Source organism: Chaetura pelagica, unplaced genomic scaffold, assembly GCF_000747805.2.
Source record: "Chaetura pelagica isolate M959 unplaced genomic scaffold, ChaPel_1.0 scaffold45, whole genome shotgun sequence".
In the NCBI taxonomy this organism is placed as follows: domain Eukaryota; kingdom Metazoa; phylum Chordata; class Aves; order Apodiformes; family Apodidae; genus Chaetura; species Chaetura pelagica.
Genome location: NW_009953217.1, coordinates 718,068 through 743,111, shown reverse-complemented (window position 1 = coordinate 743,111; position 25,044 = coordinate 718,068). Strand labels below are relative to the sequence as shown.

Here is a 25,044-nt window from a genome sequence, read left to right as displayed (position 1 = left end):
CACAAAGATTCATTTGGACACCACCCATCACCCAGACACCATCTACCTGCCAGAGCATTCCCTGCAGACACCAGTTTTTCCCAAACCCAAACTTGACTGTTTCAGCTCAAGAACAAACCAGGACTCCTTACTAATGCATTTTAAATATCATTTTAACACCCATTTACCTGTGTGACTGAATGTTCTGCCTTGTAAATGATATCCCCCTCAGTCTGTGCATTAAACGGAAAGACAATAATGGCCCCAGGGAAGTTGGATTCCATCAGGCAATTACCTGTGTTTTTAAAATCACTAAGTAATTCACACAAGCAATTTCTCTTGCACATAACAATAAACAATTTTACTGGCTATGTCCTGCTTGGGCTGTTGTGTACCAGCTCATTTTATTTGTTTGAGAACCACCACTAACCAGGGAAATTAATTGACATCATAAGGTAGTGGGAGAGGGAAAGACCTGCTCTAACAGGAGCTGACAACAGCACATTTCTAAAAGGAAAGTGATAAAACTACATCTCTGAAAGAGTCAAGGGCAAATGGGCTGATTCCATCATAATTCAATAGTCACTCTCAAGTTTGCAGAAGACTGAGTGAGAAAAGCACCAAGCCTGATATACCTCTGCTCTGGATTTCCTTGCCATTGAAGATTTATGCCAGAGGCTCAAAAGTTTCCAGAACTAGCTCTTTGCACACCACTAACAGCTGCTGATGTAGCTTCCCAACCAAAGTACTGTGAACCCCAAGTTATTAACAGGCAACAAAAATTAAGGGGGGGATACATGTTACAAGGTACAACTAGTTACACACTGACAGCCCTGAGGCTTCAAGGCTTTCTGGGCTAAGAACACCACAGGTTGAGGTGCACTCCAGTTGCTCAGACACCTTCTGCAAGGGTTATTCAGCTTACACCTTAGGAGCACCACAGCTACAGCACTCACAGGATCTGTTGTTGCTAACACTATGGCATCACTACCCTGCCAGATCTTTTCTTTTGGCCAAGCATCTGGGCACCACCAGTTTGCAAGGACCCTCCTTGAAACCACATTTGACCACCATTACCCCAAGCCCTGGAAAGAACACAGCAATTTTATAGCCAAAGATAAGAGACAAAGAAAACTACTCTCTACTCATCCCTTGCAAACTGATGAATTAATCTCCCTGCCCTATGCTAGTAATATTTTGATACAGCCATGTGCACAGCTCCATGGCAGGATCCAAAGAAGTGGGCCACTTGTATTTATCTTTGCTTTAGTCTAAGTTAGTTGTTTGGAGGACAGGATTTGGAATGGGAGGAGTTGGACTCAGTAGGTCTGGACAAGTGCTCCCAGCCCTCCCACAGCCTCTTCTGAGTGCCAGTCATTTCCCAGCACAACAACCACCCACTCACCTCTTATCCCTAGATTTCCATGAGCTGTTATAAAGCACATCAATGTATAAGTAAATCTACTTTTTTGTTTGTAACTATAGTCTGGGAAAAGCCTTGCAACATCTGACATTTGCATGAGATCAAATTATATCAATTAACAGAACTTTCTACAGTGTTTCCAGCAGCATAAAGGATTAATAAAAGCAGCCTCTAGGCATTGTATATGTTCTTAATGTGTCTGCTTTTCTAAACTATCTTTAATTAAATACTCCAAAATTACTTATTAATAAGGATCTGTGGGCTTTGTAAACTCTAGACATTTTGCATGAATTAAAGAATAATATAATGAAGCTTTAATGAATACAAAGTCACACTTAATGTAAAATTTATATGTAGCATGCCAGAGGGGAAAGGCATTTAAAAGTACTTTTAATCATAGGTTACTGACAGCTGGATAGCTTATTTGTACACCTTTCTAGTGTTAAAATGCTTGGTATTTATATTATCGCCTATATAACACAGGCAAGGTATGCTGTCCAAATTGGTCCAGTTCAGAAAGTAAAATAGAAACCAGTGCATTTAAAGCTGTATTTTGCATCCTGCAGTGGATGTGGAGCTGGTGTCCACAATGACTGATCCAACCAGACTTCTTCAGAAGGGCTGCTCCTCAGCTGCAGTTCTAGGCAGTTTCACTCTTACTGAATTATTAGCAGCAATGTTTAACCTACTCTGCAACAGCCTTCAGCTACTGGAACAAGCAAGAGGGCTGAGGTTATCACAGAGTGTAGGAAATAACACTTTTCCTAACTGCAGCTAAACACAAGCAGCTGGATTTTGCCTTCACAGGATACACACCTTTCACTGCCCAGGTTGATCCCTTTTAGCAACATCAACATATCACAACCTATAACTTCTTACTGCACTGACTCAAGGCAGATTTTCAGCACTTTCTTCCACTGCTGCTCACCTGTGGCCTCCTCCATGAGCCAGCCATGCATAACTAGCAGCAATTTTTTACTCCTTCTGGGCCCTGCATAAGAAAACAGGATAAAGCTTTCAGAGAAGAATAGTTTTGTAGTGGGTGGACTTGAATTTAACCACTGAAATAGGTAAAAAAATTAAGCTAAAAATTATTCCATGACATCCAAGCAAAAGGAAAATAAGTGAGACAATAACAGAAAACATGGAAACAAATCATATATATAATATATATAAAGAATCAATTTTAATTAACTCTTTACCAGTGTGGAATGCATTCAACACAATTGTAGGAACATCCATGATTTTAATGCATTAAATACTTAACCCACAGAAGTCAAATAGTGCAGGAGATACTGAATGCCAGAGGTTTTGGTACAACTACTACAACGGTACTTGATGAAACAAAACAATGTTTTAGTGCTTCCATTTTACTGCTTTAGTATGCTCATTACAGTATTTTTTCCCTTTATGAACTGGAAGGATACAGAGCTAGAAAACATTTTAGTCTTTCATTTTCAATAAGACATTTAGTAAAAAAAGTTACAAAAACATCAGCTTTTTAATAAATGAACACACTGGAGTTCTTTAGCTAACATCACATGGGATTTGTCTCACAGCCAGTAAAGAACTTCAAAACAAGGAAGCAAAATCCTGTCTTCAACTGCAATGATGTTAAACCAGAGTAATGACAGTAAGTTCCATGGAAACAACCTAGAGTCACAGAAGGAATAAGAAGAAGCTGATCACTCCCTCACCTTCTGAACCTCCACATATCTATCAACTAAAAGCTTAAGACAATAGGAAGGCTACATCACAACAAGCAGCAATTACCTTCAAAGGTACCATGGGGTATTTCAAGACTGAAATTATTCTGAGTCAAGTCAAATGAGTTTAGTGCATTATGATTTGGCTTTATAAAAACATTTAAATGCACATTACATACAGAATACCTTCATGCCTTGCAATCATTAAAGTCACTGTATATTCCTTACAGATGACTGAAACACATGGACTGAAAAAATGTTCCTAAAAATCCAGTTTAAAAAAGAAAGCAGGTGTTTTATGAAAGAAATATTCTATTTGCAACTGTAACTTATGCTATGGGTGCTCCCATTTGATGGGCTGCTGATGTAAATCTAACCAGAAAAGATGCACTCATATATAAAAAAATAGGCAGGTTCTTCCTTCCAGGCTGGAAAAAAAAACTCCAAGATACATGGCATATTTAACCAATAAAAGGGAGCTAAGCTTTACCCAAGCCTTTCATAATGCACTTAATGAAACATTTCTTCCTTTTACAAGAACCACTGTTATTAAATAGAGCTTTTTCTTTACATACAATATTGGTATATACAAAACAGACAGAACAAAGATGCAAAAAAACCCCAAAACAAAGTGACTTCAGAAGTTCTGAAGCTCAGGAATATTTTTGTACAGGTCCAAAGTCTCTGGGTTTGAGAAAGCTCCTCGCTGCTCAACTTCTTTCCCTGCAATTATTTGCTTCACAGCTACTTCCACTTTTTTCCCATTTATTGTATACTGCAAAACAAAACCAGCAATGATAAAAAGTTACTTTTCATGCAGTTGCTCTATGGAAATATTCATTAAACCCCCCACCAACCCCAGAATTCAATCAGAATTTAAATTTACTTCTCTTACTCTTGAGGCACCAGAATTTTTCTGAAAATCATTTGGAGTGAGTGGAACTCAAAGACCTTGTGTGCTCTTTAGATTATTATTCCTATTTGGTGATATTGTGAGAACATGATCAAGCCCCAACTTAAACCAATGAAACCAGATCAGAATCATGGTTTCAATACAAAAAGATCTTTAATCCTTTATGTTCTGACACATGCAATTCTCAAACAATCTTTGTTTTTTCTCAGTGTGGGCTCAAAGCCCAGATCCATTGGGCTCTGGGAAAAGAAAACCATGACTTTCATATCTTAAGTGGACAGTCCTTTTCTAACAGGGTAAAGTGAAGTGCTGAGCTTAAGTGGCCCTCAACACCAAAGCATTTCAAAACCAGCCATAACCAAGTCTTCATTGAAAGCAGCAATGAAGACAAAAATTATTTGGATTAGAGCACTGATTTCTGAGCAGTTCAGTAAGAAGTAACTAATTTAGTGTTAACAGGAACTTGTCAAGGCTCATTTTAGAAGATGATCTCTGCTTTTATAGGCACTAAGGCTACTGAAACTGCTGATTGATGAACACAGCTTGTTCCTGGCCTCCAAAGCCACTGGAACTCCCGAACTCCAGACACCACCACTTTTCACCAGCTATCTTTCAGAGCCCAGCTAAATAATCTTCAATTAAATATGCTCTTACAATATTAATCTTGATACTAAATCAACCTTTTTCTTATGAAAGCTGCTTAAGTCAGATGTAATCCTACCCTCCTGAACCACCTTAATCAACCACTTTTCTTCCTCAACAATTAGCAACCTCATTTTCAGAAGTGCTCAGAAACCAGAAGACCTCAGTGGCCTGCAGGAGAACTGCCCTCTGTAAAAAAGTGTTTAGCAAAGCAAATTTGTTTACTTTAATCAGTGGATCCACATCCACAATCTTGTCCATGATGACCAGGATGCTTATTTGCTCAGGACAGGACAAGATTCACACCAAGAGCTCATGATGTTTATCACCTGGATATCTCATTAAAAACCATGCTTTGTATTACTGAAGACCTGATCACTTCAACACAGCTATACTATTTCCACCAGTATAGAGTGTCAGTACAGTCAGGATCAGATTGTATTTTTAGATAAGAATTCAAATACATTTCTAAAAGCAGCAGAATAGAAAGAGGCTTCTCTTCCAAGCAAAACTTCAGAAGGAAGAAGGGAGACAGCTTTGATCACTTCACCACTGGCATATCTTCCTGAAAGGTAATTCAAATTCACTCAATTGTAAATTCAGTCAAAGTATGAACTAATTAAGCAGTCTTTCCTGAGGGGCAGCCCATCACAAACACCTCATGCCATCAACTTTGTGCTGTGCATTCAGGTGATTTACACTGTTTACAAGTTCAACACCTCATGCAAAAGTTAAGCTGCAGCCCAGAAAAATTTACACTTCACTTAGCAAGTGCAAGGGATTTTTACACCCATGCAAAGACAACATTTCAAGCCAACTAGTATTTGCCAACAGTAGCTTGAAATAGAAGTAACTCCACAGTTCAGAACCAGATGGAGGCTGGCAGTCCTGAACCTTGGACCACTTTCACTCAGAAACCTACATTGGGCATAAATGGGTATCAGAAGAGAAAAACTATTTCAAGCCTTCTCTCTAAACACACTCAAGTTTATGTGCAATGGCCTTGAGACAACTACACTCTTCACTCCCACTTTGCTGCTTGTGGAGCTGTTGAGAAGAGTCTAGCAGTAGACAAGACTAAGAATCAGGCATTCCAGCTGAAGGGTTCAAACAGCAAAGAACACCAGAGAGTAACAACTCTGAAAGACTGAGCTTGCAGAACCTTCAGCTATATGAATTCCTCCCCTCATAAACACGAAGATCTCAGTTACTGCTACAGTTAAGACAGTAATAGAGCCTCATTGAAGTGGCTAAACAGATGTAAAAGTGAAATGGCTTACGAAATCATTTCATAAATTTGTTCAGTGCTCTCAGCTTTCATAAGAATGTTATTCTAAACAGAGAAACAAAAGCAATAAGCTTTGAGAAACCAGAAGAGCTGAAGTTCAATCACCTTTTTAGTATTGTTTTAAAAGTCTTAAATTTATATTACTGAGAACATGCAATACATTTATAAACTGAGAATGGGCATTTTTAGATATTGTTAAAAAACAAAAACATGCTTAGCTGAAGAGGTGCTGAAGTGCTGTTGCTAAGCAACAAAGACCAACTATTTATAAAGCACGAATACACTTCTGAGATGCTAAAATTTCCATGCATGTGGGTTTGAAGAGCAGTGACAACTGCTCCTTAATTACTATTCAAGGTGACAAAGGCAAAAAAAGGAGGCAGCATTTTTCCTGACATACCGGAATGCCTTTGGTTTCCAGAATGAGGCTGGGAACGTGCCTGGCAGAGAGCGCAATGCGGATGGCATCACGGATCCGTTTCACCAGCTCCTCGCTGAACACATGGTTCAGTGCCATCTTCAGGAAGAGTATCACCCTCTCCTCCCCATCCTTGTTGTACTGAGGGACACAGAGGCTATCAGAAACCTCCTCGAAAGCTTCAACTGAAAAGAAAGGAAGAGTCCTTATTAGCACTTGCATTTGAACGTTATTTCAGAAGCACATTTTTTGTGGTTGCATCAAAATACAGAATCATGGAATGGAGAAGGTTGGAAGGGACTTTTGAGATCATCAGGTTCCAACCTCCCTGCTAAGAGCAGGGATAAATCCCACCAGACCAGGTTGCACAAAACCTCATCCAACCTGGCCCTAAACACTTCCAGGGAGGGGGCATCCACAACATCCCTGGCCAACCCATTCCAGTATCTTCCTACCCTCATGATGAATTTCTTCCTGATATCTAACCTACATCTCCCCTCTCCCATTTTTAAAACCATTCCCCCTTGTCCTACCACTGCCCTCTCTGGTGAAAAGCCCCTCCCCAGCTTTCCTGTAGCCCCTTCAGGCACTGGAAGACCACTAAAAGGTCTCCCTGGAGCCTTCTCTTCTCCAGGCTGAACAGCCCCAACTCTCAGCCTGTCTCCAGAGCAGAGCTGCTCCACCCCTTGGATAATCTTTGTTGCCTCCTCTGGTATCACCACCCTTAGAGCTGCAAAGACAAAACAGACATCTTGCCCATATTGTTCTACAAGCTTCCCCTCTGGGTTGCTCTGAAATTTTAACTCCTGCTCAGATGAAAATCCAGGTTTAAGGACCATGTAAATTTAGGCCCCAAATAGGAAAAAAAATGCTGTAACTTTTAGGACAGAAAACAAACTTTTACACTAAGTCACGTTTTCTGGCTTTCCTCACAGTCCTCATTGCTGCACAGCCAGAAAGTTAACATGCCTGATAAAAACAAGGAGAAACAACAGGGCCTTAAGTCTCAGATTAGCACCTTAGCAGGCACACAGCTTCCCCAGCTTTCACAGCAGGAACCTGCTTTGAAATATTAATCACAAGCTCAATAACTTCATCTAATTATTAGGAAAGACACAAAAGTAACGTCAAGAGCTTGTCTTGGGGGAAAAAAGCCTCAGAAGTTAGGTATTCTCAGAAATCTGCATGATTTAATTAGTCTGTTGCTTTACACAAAAGCAACACCTCATGGAGAACACATCTCAATTCCTTATCTCCAGTCCTACAGGAAACCAACCAATTTCAAGTCTACAAAACCAGAATTGTGCTCTTAATACTAATATGCTCTGTGCTGTCTTCCATTTGAAAAATGGCAAGTCCTTTATTAATCCTTCCAAACACCTTTATAATGCTTACATTTCAGATTTAAAGCAACAATATCATAGCTAAAAGAGGTGGAAAGTCAATTTCATACCTATGTTATAGATTTCAGAACTTCCAAATCTGACACCATTTGGATTTAATGTACCATCACTGAAAATCACACACAAAACAAAAGCATTAAAATGTGATTAGAGTTGGATGAAAAGATAAAAATTGATGCAATTAACCAAGTCTCTCTACATTTCATTCACTGAATATACAGCCACACTGGAAAAGGAATTTTAAGATTTTATTCAAAAGGCATTTTGGTCATTAGAAAAAAAGTTGTACAGAGAATCTTAATGTTATTAATTCACCTTTCCCAGTCCCTCCCCTTTCCAGTAGCCTGCAATACATACACATTTGTGACCACAAAAACAGATGAAGAAACTTTATAGTGCTCCATTATATTGGAATTGCATTTTGTTACTTTCCAGTCTCTTACAGCTGGAACTTGTTTCACACATGGCCACCTCACACCATGGCTGTTGAGTACATTTATTTGTGACAATGCCAGACAGCTTCACAATATTCACTTAACTTTATTTTCAACAGCAACTTTTAAATGCAAGCAGAAAATTCAGCCACAACTCTGATCTTGAATGTCTGTGATTACCAACACAAGCAGAACTTAACACCTGACCTTCTGTAATTAAGGTTTGCTGGAAGACAAGTCAATGGCAGAGCCACAACTAGAAGACAAGTTTCCTGATTCACCACCCTGAATGTGCTGCACTCTCAATTCAAACTCTTAGATAATAAGCCATGGAACACAAAACCAAGCCAAATATTGTTTTGTGTTCACATATTCAAAAGTGGGGCAGAAGTTCAAAGTGGGCTCCCTTCCCTCTGATCTAGCTGCTCAGGGGTTGAAAGGCGTGAAGGACTGAACTCCACAATTCTGGATCTAACAAAACTAAAAGCTACCAGCATGACAGAACCATGTACATTATGCTCTGAGGTAAAGTTAGCCAATTTTAACACTTGCTTGCTCAGAACACTTCCACCACACCACTGTACCTGCGACCCAGCATGACAATTCCTCCTGTCTTTGGATTGATTTTGCAGTAATCACCATGGGCCCAAACACCTATTAGAGAATGACAAAGGTTAAGAAAGGTGGACAATAAATTCTTATTCCTCCAGTCCCAGCAGACATCTGTGCAACTGCACTCATGTAACTTAGTAAAACACATACAAAAACATCAGATATAATTTGAGAACTACCCACAAACACAGCAGAACTCAAACAATTCACAGTGCATTTACTATAGAGGTAACACAAGAGTAGCTTAGGCATTAGGATCAAACCCTAGGTTATCTTCTGAAGGTTTGTTTGCATGACTACACAGCATCCTTTAGAAAGCAGATTAATAGCTGCTCTCAGAACTACATTTTGAGGAAACTGGAAGTTTCCATAAAGGTAACATTATCCCCATCAGTCTTCCTTGCCCCATTTTTTTTTTTATGATGTACAGTTCTATGCAAGCAGTTTTCTGGGCTTGCACAATAGGTCTCAACAACTCCCAGGGAAGCTTCTCTGCTTGATATTCTTGATTTGTGCAAATGTAAGACCGGATTTAACTTCAGAGCTGGAATAACTTGTGTATTATTTTTAAGATTAATGCCACTACAGAAGGCTGCCACAAACAAAAACACAAGCCAATTCTATGATTTTTTTCTAAAGAAAGAACAAACATCAATTATTTGCACATGCATGTGCACATAAGAACATTATTCTAACTCAACTCCTACAACCTCAAGCCCATATACAAGGAAAAACAGGGAAGCCTTTCAGACAGAGCCTCTGGGCCACAGTGATTTCAGTCTGTCAGATTTTTTTTTACTATTAGAACAAACATCAATTATTTGCACATGCATGTGCACATAAGAACATTATTCTAACTCAACTCCTACAACCTCAAGCCCATATACAAGGAAAAACAGGGAAGCCTTTCAGACAGAGCCTCTGGGCCACAGTGATTTCAGTCTGTCAGATTTTTTTTTCCATTATTGTTGTCAGGCTCACATGCAGACTGTAATTTCCACATTCCCTCAGTCCTCCTGTATGATTATCTCCTCCTGCACATCCTGACTTCTCATGAATCCCTCTGTATTGCTGCTATTTGTAGAAAAGCTTCCATCTCCAAAAAGCAGCAGCTTGAGGTCCTGCTCCTATAAAAGCTGCTGCCCAGTAGGCAGCAGGGAGTTCAGCATTGCTGAGCCACAGAGGCAAAACCTCTGGATGAGCAGAGTCCTCCACAATTAGGAAGAAAGCCTCTGGCCCACAGTCCCAGTTCTTTTACTCTTCCCCCCACTTGGAAGACTGTATGACTATGGAATATGCAGTATACATTTAAACTTCATGCTAATGAGGAAGCAGGTCAGCACTTATCCCTTAGGATTCACTGCTCCAGCTAGGCAGGAGCAGCCTGGCAGAGGTGCAGTAGCACTCATTAACAGAGGATTGCTCCCTGACCTATTCAGCACTTTCATTTCACACTGATGCCAAGCAGTCTACATCTGCACTACAGATTATCAGGCTGTTACATTCATATCTGCCTAATGAGACCAGGAGCAAAATGGGATTGGAGCTGTCCAGAGATTTTTTTTATTAAACTGATTTGGATCCTTATTCAAAATGTAGCATTAGAAAACAAGTGTGAGATATTATGAAATATGCTGTGGAGATGCCCTGGACATCTAGATTTCAAGCTGTACTTGCCTATCACTGGGCAAGACTAAACCTGCACCTTCCTCAGAGCAGCAATATGGTCTGTGTCCTTGGCCAGTTTGACCTGTATCCAAAGCCCCTCATTACATACCTGGGAATTTTGAAAAATAAGCCTTCCTGTATTTATTCCCATTCTCATCGTTCCAGAAGTGTGTGGGCTGACAGGGAATAGGCTTGGTACAAACCAGCTCACCACTTTCACCCCAGACTGGTTTTCCTGTTTACAAAGAAAGAGGTATTTTCTGCATTTATCTCTTCTGTAAGGAAGGTACCAAAGCAAAGTGCATCTATAGTTACTAGTTACATGCCAGAGGTGCATGTAGGTAAGAGATAAGCTGTTCAGACTGCCAGTCCCAGCTCATGTTCAATTCCTAAACTCATCTCAACCTCAGCATCAGCAGAGTTACACCACAGGGTGGAAGCCAGCCTGGCATCCACAGCAACATGGCTAATTAGCACACAAACCAGAAAATAGAATTTGACCTTGATTTTATTTAGCAGAGCAATGGAAAAGGAGGACCTTTTTCCACATTTATCTTCACTGCAGTTCTATATGATCCATATCAGATGGATCCAGATTCAGGTTTTGTGTAACATTTTTCCCAAGTGAAATCAGCCATTAGAGAGGTGACTGCTTACCCACCTGATGAACAAGACCCAAGATCACATAATTACAGTATTTCCTAAGCAGGCATAATATTTTGGATAATAGTTACCTTCATCATTCCATGCTTCTACAGCCATTCCAAGATTTCTGGCCTGTATTTCTCCTTTGTAAACTGGAATTGTAACATTCTGACCCATGAAACAGGAAATTATATCTGTTCCACCTACAATAAAAGTAGTCCATTTAGAATACACAACATTTTTTGGAAAAAGGAAGAGAATACCACATAAGGACTGTAGAAGAGTAAACTGTCACCCTTTCTGAATGCTTCTGATCCACACTGATCAGCATCGAACAGACAGTTATTTGGGATGTTATGTGACTTAATAGAAGGTTTCTACTCTTATTTTAAATGCCTTTTTTACACATCTATGTCCTTCATGAGGAAATATTCCCTAAGGCATAACTTGTACCAACAGGTTCTTTAATCTCATTTAAGGAAATTTCTGTTCACATAAGAGTGAGAAAACAGAGCAGTCCTAGTCTACAGACTTAGCTATTTAAGATCACTTAGAAATGTTACCTTGTTTGTTTTCATTAGTTTAAAGTGATCAGTCAATATTTACTTGGCTTTTCTATCTTGAGAACAAGGGAAGGGAGGGAAGCCATGTCTATAGGATGAACAGTTATCTTAATAAAAATACTGACAAAGTGCTTATTTAACTAGATGATTAAGACTTAAAAAGTAGAAGACAAATCCATGTGAACTTTATTCAAAAATAGTCTTCTGCATTTGAGAGTATTAACATCCATAGTAGCAAACCCAAGGTTCAGCATTAGTCTTACCATGACCAGAGCCAGAGGTGATTTCAACAAGAGAATAGTCAGACTTGGAAAAAAAAAAATCTAACTAAACTGAGTTTAAAAGCCCTTTGAAAAAGTCAGTTCTCATTACAAAGCAGAATGAGGAGCTCTATAAAGGACCTTATGTGAATAGAAGTTGGCTCAGCTCGTGCTCCTCACAACAAACTGCACAGTATGTGGGCTTGATATTTCTCTAATTACATAATTTACAAAAAAATCTGTCCGCAGTGCCAATTACTTGGCACAAAAGAACTGAAATGGGAGCACAGAAAAACCTCTCCAACAGGTATTTTCTGCTAAAGTCAGCTATTTGCAGAACAGTATGTTCTATAGGTTAATAGACTCTCTTCTTGATCTCACCCAGCTACCCCTAAGGACAGCCAGTCAAAATAAATGATCCTGCTTAATAAAAGCTAAACCCCAAAACATCCACCACCTCAGAATCATTCCACCTCAAAGCCTTGGAGGGCATGAGCACACTAAATTATGCAGAAAATCTCCGCACTGAAAAGACAATTAATTCCAGTTTAACTATAACTAAGCCTGAATGAGCCAAGACTTAAACTTCCCAAATACACAGCAGCAAGAAGGAAGTGTCCAGACAATGGTCAGAACTAGTGAGGTGCACCCAGCATGGAAACATCACCTGAGATGGATCCCAGGAGGACACTGCTTTTTATGTGTTTGTAGACATAGTCGTAGCTTTCAGGTTTGAGAGGTGATCCTGTAGACAGGATAGTGTGGAGTGTCTGGAGATTGTGTGTTTCACCTTAAAAATAAACCAACAAAATAGGGTAAGGTAAAATCTTCAGAGGAGTTCATAGCTGTTTGTCACTACAATCCAGAATAATTACACAGAGGACTTTGTGACAAGATACCAGGGCCAGAGCCTGGAGAGGAAAAGCAGGAGGGAGGGATTCAATAGCTTTTTGACACTTACATGGCTTCAAATTTTTCTCTTTTAGCACAGCCAGCCACTTTGCACCTGTTCCAAGGATGGTGATCCTAGAGGGGAAAAAGATTAAGTGTTTTGCATATTTAAATATGCCAAGATTCTAAAGGCTTGCAATTGTCCCTGCAGTAGGCAGGGGCTGTAGACACTCTGTACATTGATTAGTCAAGCAAGGCAGTCTCAGAGCTTTCCAAGGAGCATCTTTTGAGCAATCAAAACTGGTCAGACCACATGTCATTTCTGCAGCTTTGAGACTTTTAATTCTGTCTTTAAATATTAAGTAAAGCTTTCCACCCTCATGGAGAACATTCACTTATATTTACAGGAATGCTTTTAAAAGGCATCTCAAGATATTATGTTTACTTCATTAATGGGCCATAATTGCCAATGAGCTGTTTAACATCAAACTGCTCCCTTGTTATACTCTTACATATAAGAAGTTTGCCATTTCAGGGCACAGTTTAGCAAAGAACACTTCACTCTGAACACAGCAGCCAGTGATTTCCTTTTGGATACCTGCTTAGCTTTCACTGATGTGAAGTCTTGAGTTGCAGGTGCCTAACTGAACGTGCAATTTGGCCTAGTAATTGAATAATTGAATTATGCCCTTGGAAAGAGTATATTTATTGCTTTCCAATACAACATAATTAGAACTTGAAATGAAGGCTGCACCCCTTCCCTGCTCTATCAGTGGAAGTACTAGTTTAGTGCTTCTGCTGACTTTCAGAAAATCCTCTTTGCTGCCTTCTGCTAATTCACTTTATATTACAGCAATAAACTCACTCAAGAAAATGCAGAGAGACAGATAAAGGGCTATAGTCTGAGTGCACAGATCACAGGCAGTACATCCATCAGTAGAACTTAATATAAGATCATGCCATATTTGCTTTTACTCCAAAGGCAAGATGGAAGGTAGAACAGCTCTTGAGATAACAGTTTCAGTCACAGAGAGGACTGTTTCAACACTATCAAAAAGGGATGTCTTACTTTGCCATTCAGGAGGATGGATGACAGTTCCTCAGAGGATCCCACCTCTGGGGGAGGGACAGACAGGCTATTTGCACTGATACATGGGTGCACAGAGCAATTTATCAGGCTCATGAGAAGAGGACCATGAGAGCCCTCAGAGGTATAGCTACTCCCCCAGTTACACTGCACCACAATCCTGTGAACTTTTACTCTTGTGCAGCATTTTACTTCAATGCTTCAAACTACTGCTTATTTTCCAGTTAGAACACAATCCTTCTCTTTTTAAGCTCTTTGACAATTCTACTAGTCTCCTGTTATTTCCTTCCAAATGCTATCTAATTGTTGGATGGTGACTAAACACACTTCAGGAGCAGATCTTCAGCTGATGTCCTCTGAAGTAATTCTTGTCATGCAGTATGAGATATCTTGATGATACTACAAGAATATGCTATCTGAAGGGAAGGATGGTGTGTCTTCAGACAAGTAAGGTAGTCTTAACATGTTGAAGCCTTTTTTTTAAATATGTAACATATGACTGAGTTGGGAACAGACTGCATTATCAAGTACCACACAGATGGCCACCACTTAGCACCAGATTACCAAAGTGAGACATGCAGACACATTTCAGTTATCTTCACTTACTTTTGGCATGTAGAAACAATGCTTAAAAATAAGCTGTGTTATTTTTCAATAAGGCAATCTTTTGGCATCCATTTTTTATTGGGGGGGGTTGGGGGATGTCTTAAGCTTGTGGGTTTGTGTTATTTTTTGTACTGGAAGCATTCTGACTAGGCATTAACCTTCAGCTGTAATAGCCAGAGACAAAATGTCAGTCTTTAAGTATTACATGTCACAAAAGACAGTGATGTTTAAATTATTAGTTAGAGTCAGAAAGGCAATCTTTTGGCATCCATTTTTTATTACAACTGAGTTTTAGTTATTAAAAATTACATTCCTTCTACCAGTAATACCATTCATATCTACTCCTTACATCCAGCAATACAGGAAAGTTACCAAACAAAAAAAATATCCAAGTTTAACCAGCTCAACACCAGCACAGGATTTTTCAGGTTTATCCAATACCTGGCATGTCTCTAGGCTGCCAGAGGGTACTGTGAGCATCTTTAGGCACAAAGAACTGTGCAAAACAATTAACAGCTTGACAGGGAGAATTAGGCATTAGAGATTAAAAAGCAAAATATTAAAATATGAGCAACCCTGCTGAGCCTTCCCAGTCAATTCATGTCTTTAAGTTGAAGTTATACACTGAGTCTTATGCTGAGCTGCTTTGAAATAAAGGATTTTTATTTTCCAAGTTCTGAGTGTGCTCAGAAATTACTCTTTAGATTGCTTCCAATTTCTGTGTTTTCAAAAGGCTGCTCTTGAAAACTGACTATTGAACCAAAAGTCTTTGTTTGCTTGGAATCCAAACACTCAACTCAAACTTGGAACAACCAGCTCTTTGTGTCTCTGCTGTCTCTCAAAGAACATTTTAGTACAAAATTATACAAAGTAGTTCCACTCAAGGCTAAACCAAAAGATGAACAATGTCATGCCACATACTAGTTTTTGATCAAGGTAATGACACTTTTAATGAGGTTGCTTTGTTCCTGTTATAATGACTGCGTAAGAAAATATTATCTTCCTATTTCATGTTGTTTACATACCCTAGTCTGTCAGTCAAGTCCCAGAGCACATTTGGTGATGGAACTAGAGGAGATCCATCATACAGGACCACTGAAGCTCCTGTAGCAAGTGCAGTCACTAACCAATTCCACATCATCCAGCCAGTCTGGAAAAGAGAAAATACCTACATCAGTTTGTCTTGGGCAGCTACCTGTCTGCTACAGGCTTCTAGAAAATGGAGAGGTGTAGGCTTTGAGCACCATCTGGACCAAAACATGCTCCCTGCCCCTCTGCAAGAACTTGCATCTTCCCCCTCCACTTCCCTTGCCTTAAGGTTCCCTGCTTTAAGAACCTGTTAAACCAACACCTGAATTTTTGCTCATCTTTGCTGATTATATCTAACTGCAACATTCAGTAACCAGAAAATAAGGCTGAAGCACTGTTTGGCCTCTCACCTTTCCCAAGCCTGGCTCAGCTCTGTGTTCCTGGTGGATCTTCATCTAACTTATGCTTACAAATACCTAATGAGGATTCCACACCTCCCTGTACACATACCTTCAAAGTACGAGTCAAGAGACAGGACAACTTTGGGACAAGGTAATAATTAATCCTACACAGAGATATTACAAACTGACTAGTACTGTTAAAGTTCAGAAAGGAACTCCTGTGGGAAGACAGTCTTCTCAAACTCCTACAGTCATAGAAAACTTGGGAACAATCTTCAATATTGACAAACCTTGCATGATGCAGGAAAGTGGAGCATGTTTTGCAGGTGATATTAAGGGGGTAGATCAATAAACTTGAGACTAAACATCAATCCATTTTCCTCAGTAATTTGATCAGAAACTTTTAACATGAGTTTGACCTTTCACTAGAAAGGTCCCTGTTGCATTTCAATAGTTCACCTGATTTCTTTTAAGACAATCCCTTGCAGTAAAACAATTACAAATACATCAAAATGCACTTGTAGATTTGTAGGAAAAGCTCTCCATCTTTGTAAGCAAAATGTATTAGTGTTCTAAAAATGTCTTAAGCCACACTTGCCGTTGTATAGTACATAATAATGTCATTGCTGGTCATGTTGCCATGAAGAATGTGTTCCTTCAGGTGCTGGATTAGTGTACCCTGAAAAAGAGTGAGAGAAAAACATGAGCTCATCTAATTGAAAAGTAAAATTGACAGCACATTAAGACTTAAAAACCCTAATGTTGTCAGTTCTTCACAGCTTGTATTCCAGGATTTCAGTCAAGTGTTTCCTTTAACCACAGCTGATGTAAAACCAAGGGCCAGTCTACAGCAGCAATTGCATCCTCCATTTTCTCACACAATTTTTCAACCTCTCTCATTAGGCCCCATCAAATCCTACTGCACATCACTTGTAATCCATGGGAAAACCATCTTCCTTCACTTCCAACTCTGACCAGCCATCAGAGTTGCAGAGCACTCCACACAAGCTATAATTTGAACAGCTTGCTTTACCAGTCAAGATTTTCCAAGGTAAGTCCTTGGACAGTTTCATTTTCAGTATATCTAGGCAAGTGGGAAGAATGAAGGATCTGGAGTTGTACAGTAACAATATTCATCCAAACTATCTGTTAAGATCAAGTGACAAATGACCTAACTGTACACCTCTCTTGTAGACACTGAAGTGATTAGCAATGTGAAAAATACCACAGCCCAAAACATAAATAATGTAGTTAAATATATTACTTCCTTTTCTCTTTTGTTGGAAATACTGAAGTACCTTCCCAATAATTATTGAAGTCTAACTTGTTAGGATAACTAAATTTAAAAACTACTTTACTAAGTCACTTCACTGGAGTGACAAACTAACTGAGTTAATTTTATTATAAAGATTGGTTTTGCATTTACACATGGAGTTAGAGTGGAACTACTAAGAGCCTCCTAAGATTTATGCTGAAAGAAAACAGATTACAGATAAACACTAGAAATTGAAAAGGAGTCATAAAACCAGCACATGGTTCAGGAGAAAAGGCAAAAAACATTAAAAATAAAGGAGTCAATCTTTTCTTTCTGCAACTCAAAGGAACCAGATCTGAATTCACCTGCTACTGTTTGAATACACTACACTGTCCCAATGCTGCCACCTACCTATAGCTATTGCTACTAGTAGCTACATCCCAAGAAAAAGCTGAAATCTCTGCAAGGTCTTCACACCAGTTTCTAAACCATTATCTCCTTATTAATGCATATCTGCTTTCAAACAGTCACTTACAAATACCAAGTCTCATGACAAGCTCCTGAAAGCTGTCAGCAATCAATTCTTCCTTAAAGTACATTATGATATGACACTGTTAAGGAAAAAAGTATCCCAGGCAGTTAAATACAGAAAGTGCAGCTCCAGGAAGGCAAACATACCCCTGCTGAATGAACCATGCATTTTGGTGCCCCTGTTGTGCCTGATGAATACATGATAAAGAGAGGATGACTGAATGGCAGCTGCTCAAACTCCAGCTGGGGGGCCTGGTCTCCTTTCCCAGTAGCAAGGAAGTCCTCTAAAAAGACACTAAGAAGAGAATAAAGGAATATTTTATTTTTAATCATTACCCCAGCTCATTTTAAGATTAACTCTAATAGCTCCTTTACAATAAGCTATATATATCATTTTTATTTCTAGTTTTTGCTACTCTGAATTGCTAATTGCTTTGTTTCTTTTTTCTGTTTTAAAATGAAGTATTAGTATAATATTGAAGTAGCACAACAAAATCAAACCAATAAATCTGCACCCTATGATCAGCTGCCAGCCTCAAAAGCTCAAAGCAATCTAGAACAATCTTGCCCTCAACATGAAGTCTGGAGCTACAGCATTTCTAAAAGGTATTTAGCATGTAATCCAGAGCAGTAAACATGCAGAATTTCTCTAAAAATGTTACTGAAATTCTTTGTTGTTCACTTCTGGAAGCCCCTTTCTTCTCCTTGCTATATCATATCAATTTTTTTTCCTTCATTTTAGAGCCATTAATACTCACATTGGTTTTGTCAAAGCAAATCACCTGCAGCAACATACTGCTTATTTTCAGTATGAAGCTGGACCCACATGAAGAAACCTGGCTAAATCCAGACTTTTGCCAGTGCAAGAGGTCAGGCAGTTTCAATATTTATCAGCATCCATTTCATCCCTATTTAGGACAGTCACAGCTCAAGAGCTCTCATTACCTGTTTGGAATCTTAGAAATATCAATGGTTTCTCTTGAGGAGACATATGGAATCACCACCACTTTTTTTAGATCTGGAAGTCCTGGAAGAAGACCAAAAGTCTTTTCTGTCTGATTGGCTCATACAAGTGTAATGCACTAAAGTAACAAACCTGAGCTACTGAGTATTGGATATAGTTTTCCATGTTAAAAACCCCAGAAGATTGTTACCCAAGATACATTTTCCTCAAAATTGTAAGCCTTTTAAAAATATATGTGTAAATCTGCAAGCTTTAGTGCTGCAATACCTCTTCATTTGTTTCCAGCAGCACTTCACTTGGCCTTAATATCATGAGTCCCTGTTCCACTACTTAATTTATTATGATATATTTAAGCTAAGCTAGCAAAACTCTGCTAAAATTACACAGAAGACTGGTTAGATTTTACTGAACTTAGTTTTAAAATTTTAAGTGGCCACAGAGATACTATAAAGGAGGAAGGACAGCAACAAGCAGTCAAAACTGTCACTTTTAGTGGCAGTGCAGGCTTAGAGAGCTCACAGAACCACAGCATAACTCAGACTAGATGGTATGCAATGAAATACCTTTTACCACACTCAGCAGCTTTTCCAAGTGGTTATGTTCTTTGCCATTGTATATAACAGCTTCAACAGAGAAGATGAGCTTAGGCTGAATTTGGGAAAATCTGTCAAGCACACCCTAGGTACAAAGAGAAAAACAAATTTTAAAAGATTAACTGCTACAGTAGGAAAACACTGGATGCTAAATGCAACTCAATTCATGCAAGAATAAGGGCAGAAATTAGTTGGGGAATTGTTAGAGGACTGCCTGCTGGTCTTTCACTCACCCAAGAGCTTTAAAGTACAACACATTTGTAGCCATCTATTTCATGACCCCTAAATATATCAACCAACAAAGATAAAGTCACAGATTACAGAACATCATTCACTAAAGGATCAAGTTCAGAGCTATGTAAGCAGTTAAAAATTCACTTTGAGCAGACTTAGAAACTCATCTACAGAGGATAAGCACCTAACTCCTGTCTACCCTGTTTTGGTGGCAGATGCCCCTAACACACTAGCTAACAAATTTAGAAATGCAGGTTTAAGACATTAAATTTCTCTCTAAGGGAGCATGAAGTGAAGATGTATGTTGCCATACCTACTTCCTTCATAACATTCTGAAAGAAATGGAGGAAGCTGCCAAGTTAATCACAGCACATGGGTATATACATAGTGTGTGCAAATACATGCCCCATATCCATGCTGTCTGATGCAGTGAAAGGACTGCACCAGTCTTCTTCTCTAACTGAAGAATCAAAGCTGAAGAGAAGTACGAATCTGATACAAAGACGTCTACAATTCTCAGGGTCTTACTGATCCTGCTAACATACCCAGTTGGATTCATTAGCACTGGCAGGATCAAATCCCACAGGGCAGCCTGATATGATACAAAGGCAACACAAACAGATGGAACATGTAATTGCTACACTGGAACTTTAATCCAACCAGATGGTTCAGTAAGGAATTGATTTCATGAAAAAGCTCAGGTATACCAGATATGGCTCATTCTACTCTATGAGCCTCAAATCCACTGCTAAAAATGGTGCAAGAGGCCATGAATGGAGCTTGCACTGACATTGGAAGGGGTCACTAAAGGTTTCTTGCATGGTTCTAAGAGCAGAGCCTCTTTTTAAACTTACAGATCCAAGAATTCAAAGGCCACTAAGAACCACTTTCCTATTAATACACAGAAATGGGTAACAGGGACTAGAGAAATGAAGCAAATGCTGCCAAGAGTGGCATCCTGCGTGGGAGGGAGCTCACTGGTTCTCTGACAGATTTCCTGAACACTTGCAAAGTCTCTGGATGTGTGGCATTAAGAGCCTGCAATGTGTAGGCAGCTCTGAGAAGTGACATTTCTAAGCTCCACAAAAAATATACACACACAATTGGATTTGAAGTGTTGAAAACCCTAAACTATTGCCTAAAACACAATCAAAATCTTCATTTATATTAACAGGACTAATGCAGCGGCACAGGAGAAGGAATATTTTTTCCTTAGGGTGGAACTCAATATCCCTCAGGACCTCTGCTGATCTCCCTTAAGATTTTAGTGCTTGAATTCATGCCAACTCATGCTGCCAAGCCAAAGGGTAATCAATTATATCAATGGCGCTGCTGCTCCAAGGCTGAGATTCATTTAAAAACTATCAGAAAAACTAAATAAAGCTGAGCACTGATAATAACAGCACATCAACATGGACAGAACCCATACCAGTCCTCTGTGCTGCAAGCAAAATGAACAATCTTCCTCTAGATGAGAGATCAAATCACATTGCAAAGAAAATACTCCATACTGTCATTTTCTGAGCAAGCAGACAATATTTGTAGAACAGATTGATCATTACATGCTGTAATGATTTTTTAATCTTTTTTTTTTCCCCAATGCTACAGCGTGAAGTGTAGCAGCATGGAATGCTGCTGCCCTCTAGTGCTGATCCAGGCGGGACAGTTCCATAAATTTAACAAGCTAGTGGGGTTAAACACCGGGATTGTGGGTATGTGTTACCTAAAAGCTTTGGTATTTTCTGTGTTTTGCAAAGCACAAACAGCACATCCTCCAAATGCTTCCATGCAAACTCTTGGATAAAAGAAAACTTCAACACTCCATTAGAAGTGATTTGGATCTGTTGGTGCTTTTGATGTCTGCTAAAGGCTTTCCAAGAAAAATATAATATATTCCTAAAGCTTCCATGGACACTGATGTCTTTTTGGATATAATTTTTACCATACTTTACACACAACATTTATTCATACACTGAGAAGTTAAACAGGTTAGTGATATTAGTCTGAAATTCCCCACCTTGTTGGCAAATAAAGCCTTCTGGAAAAGGCCAACTGGGGTGTTGCTCAGTTTACCCACATAGGAACAGGCTACTTAGACAAAGGAATAAGTGTGGCTAAGCAGCCTGGGGAAAGACTTGGGAAGGAAGGGCTAAGTCCCAGACAACTCTGCTGCACTGCTGCTCATTTGTGCATTTAATATAATAAAAACTCTCCAAGACGATGGACTCTGCCCAAAAATATCCCAACAGTGAGTTAGCTAAAGATTACCACGCTTGAAGTCATTATTGGCAACTGAAAGTGTCGGGTGTCATTCAGTTTGTGGTAGGGGAAAAAACCTAGTGTACCTGACAGTGCCAGGAGGTGGCAGCAGGACTAAAGTGAACAAAGTCTGCCACTTTTAATTTATCACCCTCACAGCTGTCTGAAACACAAGGATAGCTTTTCTGCAGCACAGTAATAAGGCTACTCACATTAATGCCAAAGTCTGGTGATGTTGAACTCCAGATGGCACCAATACTTGCAGCAGCCAGCATTGCTTCCACTGCATGGATGCTGTTTGGTAGGTACCCTATAGCAGAATTTGAATGGTTATAGATGGAAGAAAACAAATACATCTTACAGTAAAAATAATGTACACAATAGACAGTTCAAACAGATTTTTAAAAGTTAAAAATCCTGGACTGAAGCATCCTTAACAACCTCTTTCAAAGTCAAAACAGTTAGACAAGGAATGAGAAATCATTCCATTTATAAAAATAGTTGCACCAGGTTTTATATCAGCAATGTGACTCAAAATTTACAAGTGTTTCTGCTTAATTAATGAGACTTTCAGGATGAGAGGGCAGCACACTGAGAAGGTGAACTAGAAGAGTGAGTTTATGGATTAAATACAGTACATAGATATTAAGAACACAGAACCCTACAGAAGAACAGAACAGGTCTGTAGTAACTGCTGTTTGACAAAGAACAAATATCTGAAAGGAAAGATGATAAATACTCAGTTCTAAAGCAGATATTCAGCTTTACAAAGCTAAACATTGTCTGGTAGACACTGTCAGAATCTTAAGCACAAACAAGCAAAACCAGTGTCTCAGCTGATAAGGAAATAATACAGAGAGACAAGCCAGGGAACATTCCCACAGAAATGTAGCTCTTCAGGTTTCTCTCATTAGCTGGCAGCAAAATTGAAGTTCAGTTTATCTACAGAAGAAAAAATGTCAGTTAAGTTGTATTTTCAGTGGCTCTATTTTAGCAACTCTACAAAAGGTGCTGGGGGGCTGAGATTGACTCAACTGATTGGAATCCAACCCACAAAACATGCACCTGAAATTCACAAGCTACACTGAATCACGTAAAAAATGTGGAGTTCCAGATCCTTCTGAAGCAATCAAAAAGATGTTCATGTACTTTAAAAAAAAGACCCAAAAAGGCCTAATTGCAGCACTTGGACATCTAATTAGATTTCTGTGTTTGAAAGCAAGTTTCAAGGACAATAAAACTGCTTTCCAATCCATTTAAAAGTGGTGAGCACTGACAAACCTTGGATTGTAGTAGGAGTTTCAAGTGCCCCACCTGAAAGTACCTAGTACCTACCTGACAGCAAAAACCTCCCTAGTGCTAGGCACTTGTCAAAGATATTTATGGATGTACCTTTCAGGACAGAAACCAAGATCAGATTTTAATAGGAATTTATTAAAATAACTATCAAGTAGGAAGGTATCAATATTTATTTTTGCCAGTATCTTTACTCAGCTTGAAAAAAAATCTATCCTTTTTCACCTTTGCAAAAGGTAGACTTTAAGAGCAAGTCTTAATTTAAACTGAGATTTTCCTTCACAATTGAAAAATCAGTGAGATCAGTTTCTTAGACCATCTTGGCCACTTCAGTTGATCTGTAAGCTACTGTGCTTTTGGGAGTAGCAGGTTTGAAAACAGCATCGTGACTTCAGCTCAACAATTTCTGGAAAAACTTAATAAAAACCTCATGCCATTTTAAGGAACTGCCTAGTTTGTGGTGTTTTGTTCAGAGAAGTTCTTCAGTATCTAAAATGCAGGAAAAACCTCAAGCCTATGAAGGCATTCTTTATTCTGCTAGTTTCCCCTTAGGGTCAAGTTTTATGAGACAAGGTAGAATACTCCAAAATTTTAGTGATTTTTCTTTCAAGAGAAATCTCCCTCCCTGAAAATTAGTGTTAAAAATCAAGAAATATTAACCAAAACAGACTTAAATGTCATGTTGTGTGATGGAAGCAGTTCTTTGATTGATGCTAAATATTTCCACTAAACAATTATTGAATGAAACTCTCAGGAGGGCAATTAAAACTGGAAGACATCTCTGCATGCTTTGGAGCAGTTATTACCTTGCCTCTTACAAGCATCAGTTCTATTATACAGAAGAAGCATCAGTTCTATTATAAGCAAGTTCTTCTTTTCACAGCTTCTACAGAAGTCCTCAAAGCAAGAACATAAGTCTCTGCTTATTATTGTGAGCCAGACAATTAAGTGATTACTTTCATTTGTCAGTTGTCTTTGAGGTGGTGGTTGAGTTTGTAGGTATCAGCCAAAACTGCCAAAAGGTATAAAACATGCAAGGCAACTTACTCTACATTTCTGTATCTGCCTGATCACTGCAGGCAGCCAGCCTGCCTGCTCACCAGGCTTCTCATGTATCATGTATCCCAACACCTGGTATTATGAATAGAAATGTGGCTCTGTTCTAGCAAGGGATCCTTCAAACATAGCAACGTAAGAACTCCTGTTGCTCTTCTCAACAGCTCCCAGATCCAAATGCCACCAAGTATGTCTCTGGTCAATCTTTCAGGTTAAAACTGGATTCTCAGAAATAAAAGATCTCTCCCTTTCTCACATCAGAGATTTTGCAAACCAACTACAGCAACTGTCATACATAAAGCTCCCTGCATTTGACTGTGCCCCTTGAAATATGAACTGACTCCTCAAAGCTTTCAGCAGGCTGACACAGGTCATAAGCTTCTAAAATGTAGTAAACAAGAATGCTGCTGACAACAATGATGAAAAATCCAACTTTCATAGCTGGATGCATTATCAGGGGTCACAGAACAGTGTCATGTATACAGAAGAATAATGGCACAGCTAATTTAAATACTTATGTTTTTTCACATATTTACCCAGAATCATGTTCCTTGATACAACATTTCAACTAAGGACCAAAACTGGCATTTGCAACATGGGCAAAGTCTGTGAAAGGTACTTCTCTCTATCTTAACTTACCCCTTCCTTAAAAGGTAATATAGGTGGAAGCTACTTTCTGTTACTAGAAAGAGCAAGATCTTCACACTTTCTTTGGGTGAACTAGAAAGCAACTGAATAGTGCTCAAAATAAGAGAGTTGGGAACCTAGTACCTAGGATTTCAGAATATGACACCAAGGGTCCTGGCAGGACTCTAACTATGGACAGAATCTCCATAAGGAGAAAGAAATAAAAGCTGTACTGTAAAAAACCCATGACAAATCTCTAAG

At 39.1% G+C, this 25,044-nt stretch overlaps 2 protein-coding genes across 2 annotated transcripts in view; both read right to left on the bottom strand.

The window, feature by feature from the left end:
- TMEM132B (transmembrane protein 132B) overlaps positions 1-2,346 on the bottom strand; it is a 234,110-nt gene extending 231,764 nt beyond the window's left edge. Inside the window, exon 1 of the mRNA XM_009997682.1 lies at positions 2,331-2,346. Coding sequence (XP_009995984.1) covers positions 2,331-2,346 — 16 coding nt within the window. The remainder of the gene's footprint in view (positions 1-2,330) is intronic.
- Positions 2,347-3,456: 1,110 nt separating this feature from the next.
- The window catches only part of AACS (acetoacetyl-CoA synthetase), a 42,843-nt gene continuing 21,255 nt past the window's right edge, over positions 3,457-25,044 (bottom strand). The window contains exons 5-18 of the mRNA XM_009997681.1: positions 22,017-22,114; positions 19,282-19,396; positions 18,700-18,781; positions 17,902-18,049; positions 16,567-16,647; positions 15,564-15,688; positions 12,916-12,980; positions 12,622-12,744; positions 11,221-11,334; positions 10,596-10,721; positions 8,791-8,860; positions 7,823-7,881; positions 6,352-6,554; positions 3,457-3,883 (exon numbers count right to left, since the gene is read on the bottom strand). Of these exons, the coding sequence (XP_009995983.1) occupies positions 3,746-3,883; positions 6,352-6,554; positions 7,823-7,881; positions 8,791-8,860; positions 10,596-10,721; positions 11,221-11,334; positions 12,622-12,744; positions 12,916-12,980; positions 15,564-15,688; positions 16,567-16,647; positions 17,902-18,049; positions 18,700-18,781; positions 19,282-19,396; positions 22,017-22,114 (1,547 nt within the window). The 3' untranslated portion in view covers positions 3,457-3,745. The remainder of the gene's footprint in view (positions 3,884-6,351; positions 6,555-7,822; positions 7,882-8,790; positions 8,861-10,595; positions 10,722-11,220; positions 11,335-12,621; positions 12,745-12,915; positions 12,981-15,563; positions 15,689-16,566; positions 16,648-17,901; positions 18,050-18,699; positions 18,782-19,281; positions 19,397-22,016; positions 22,115-25,044) is intronic.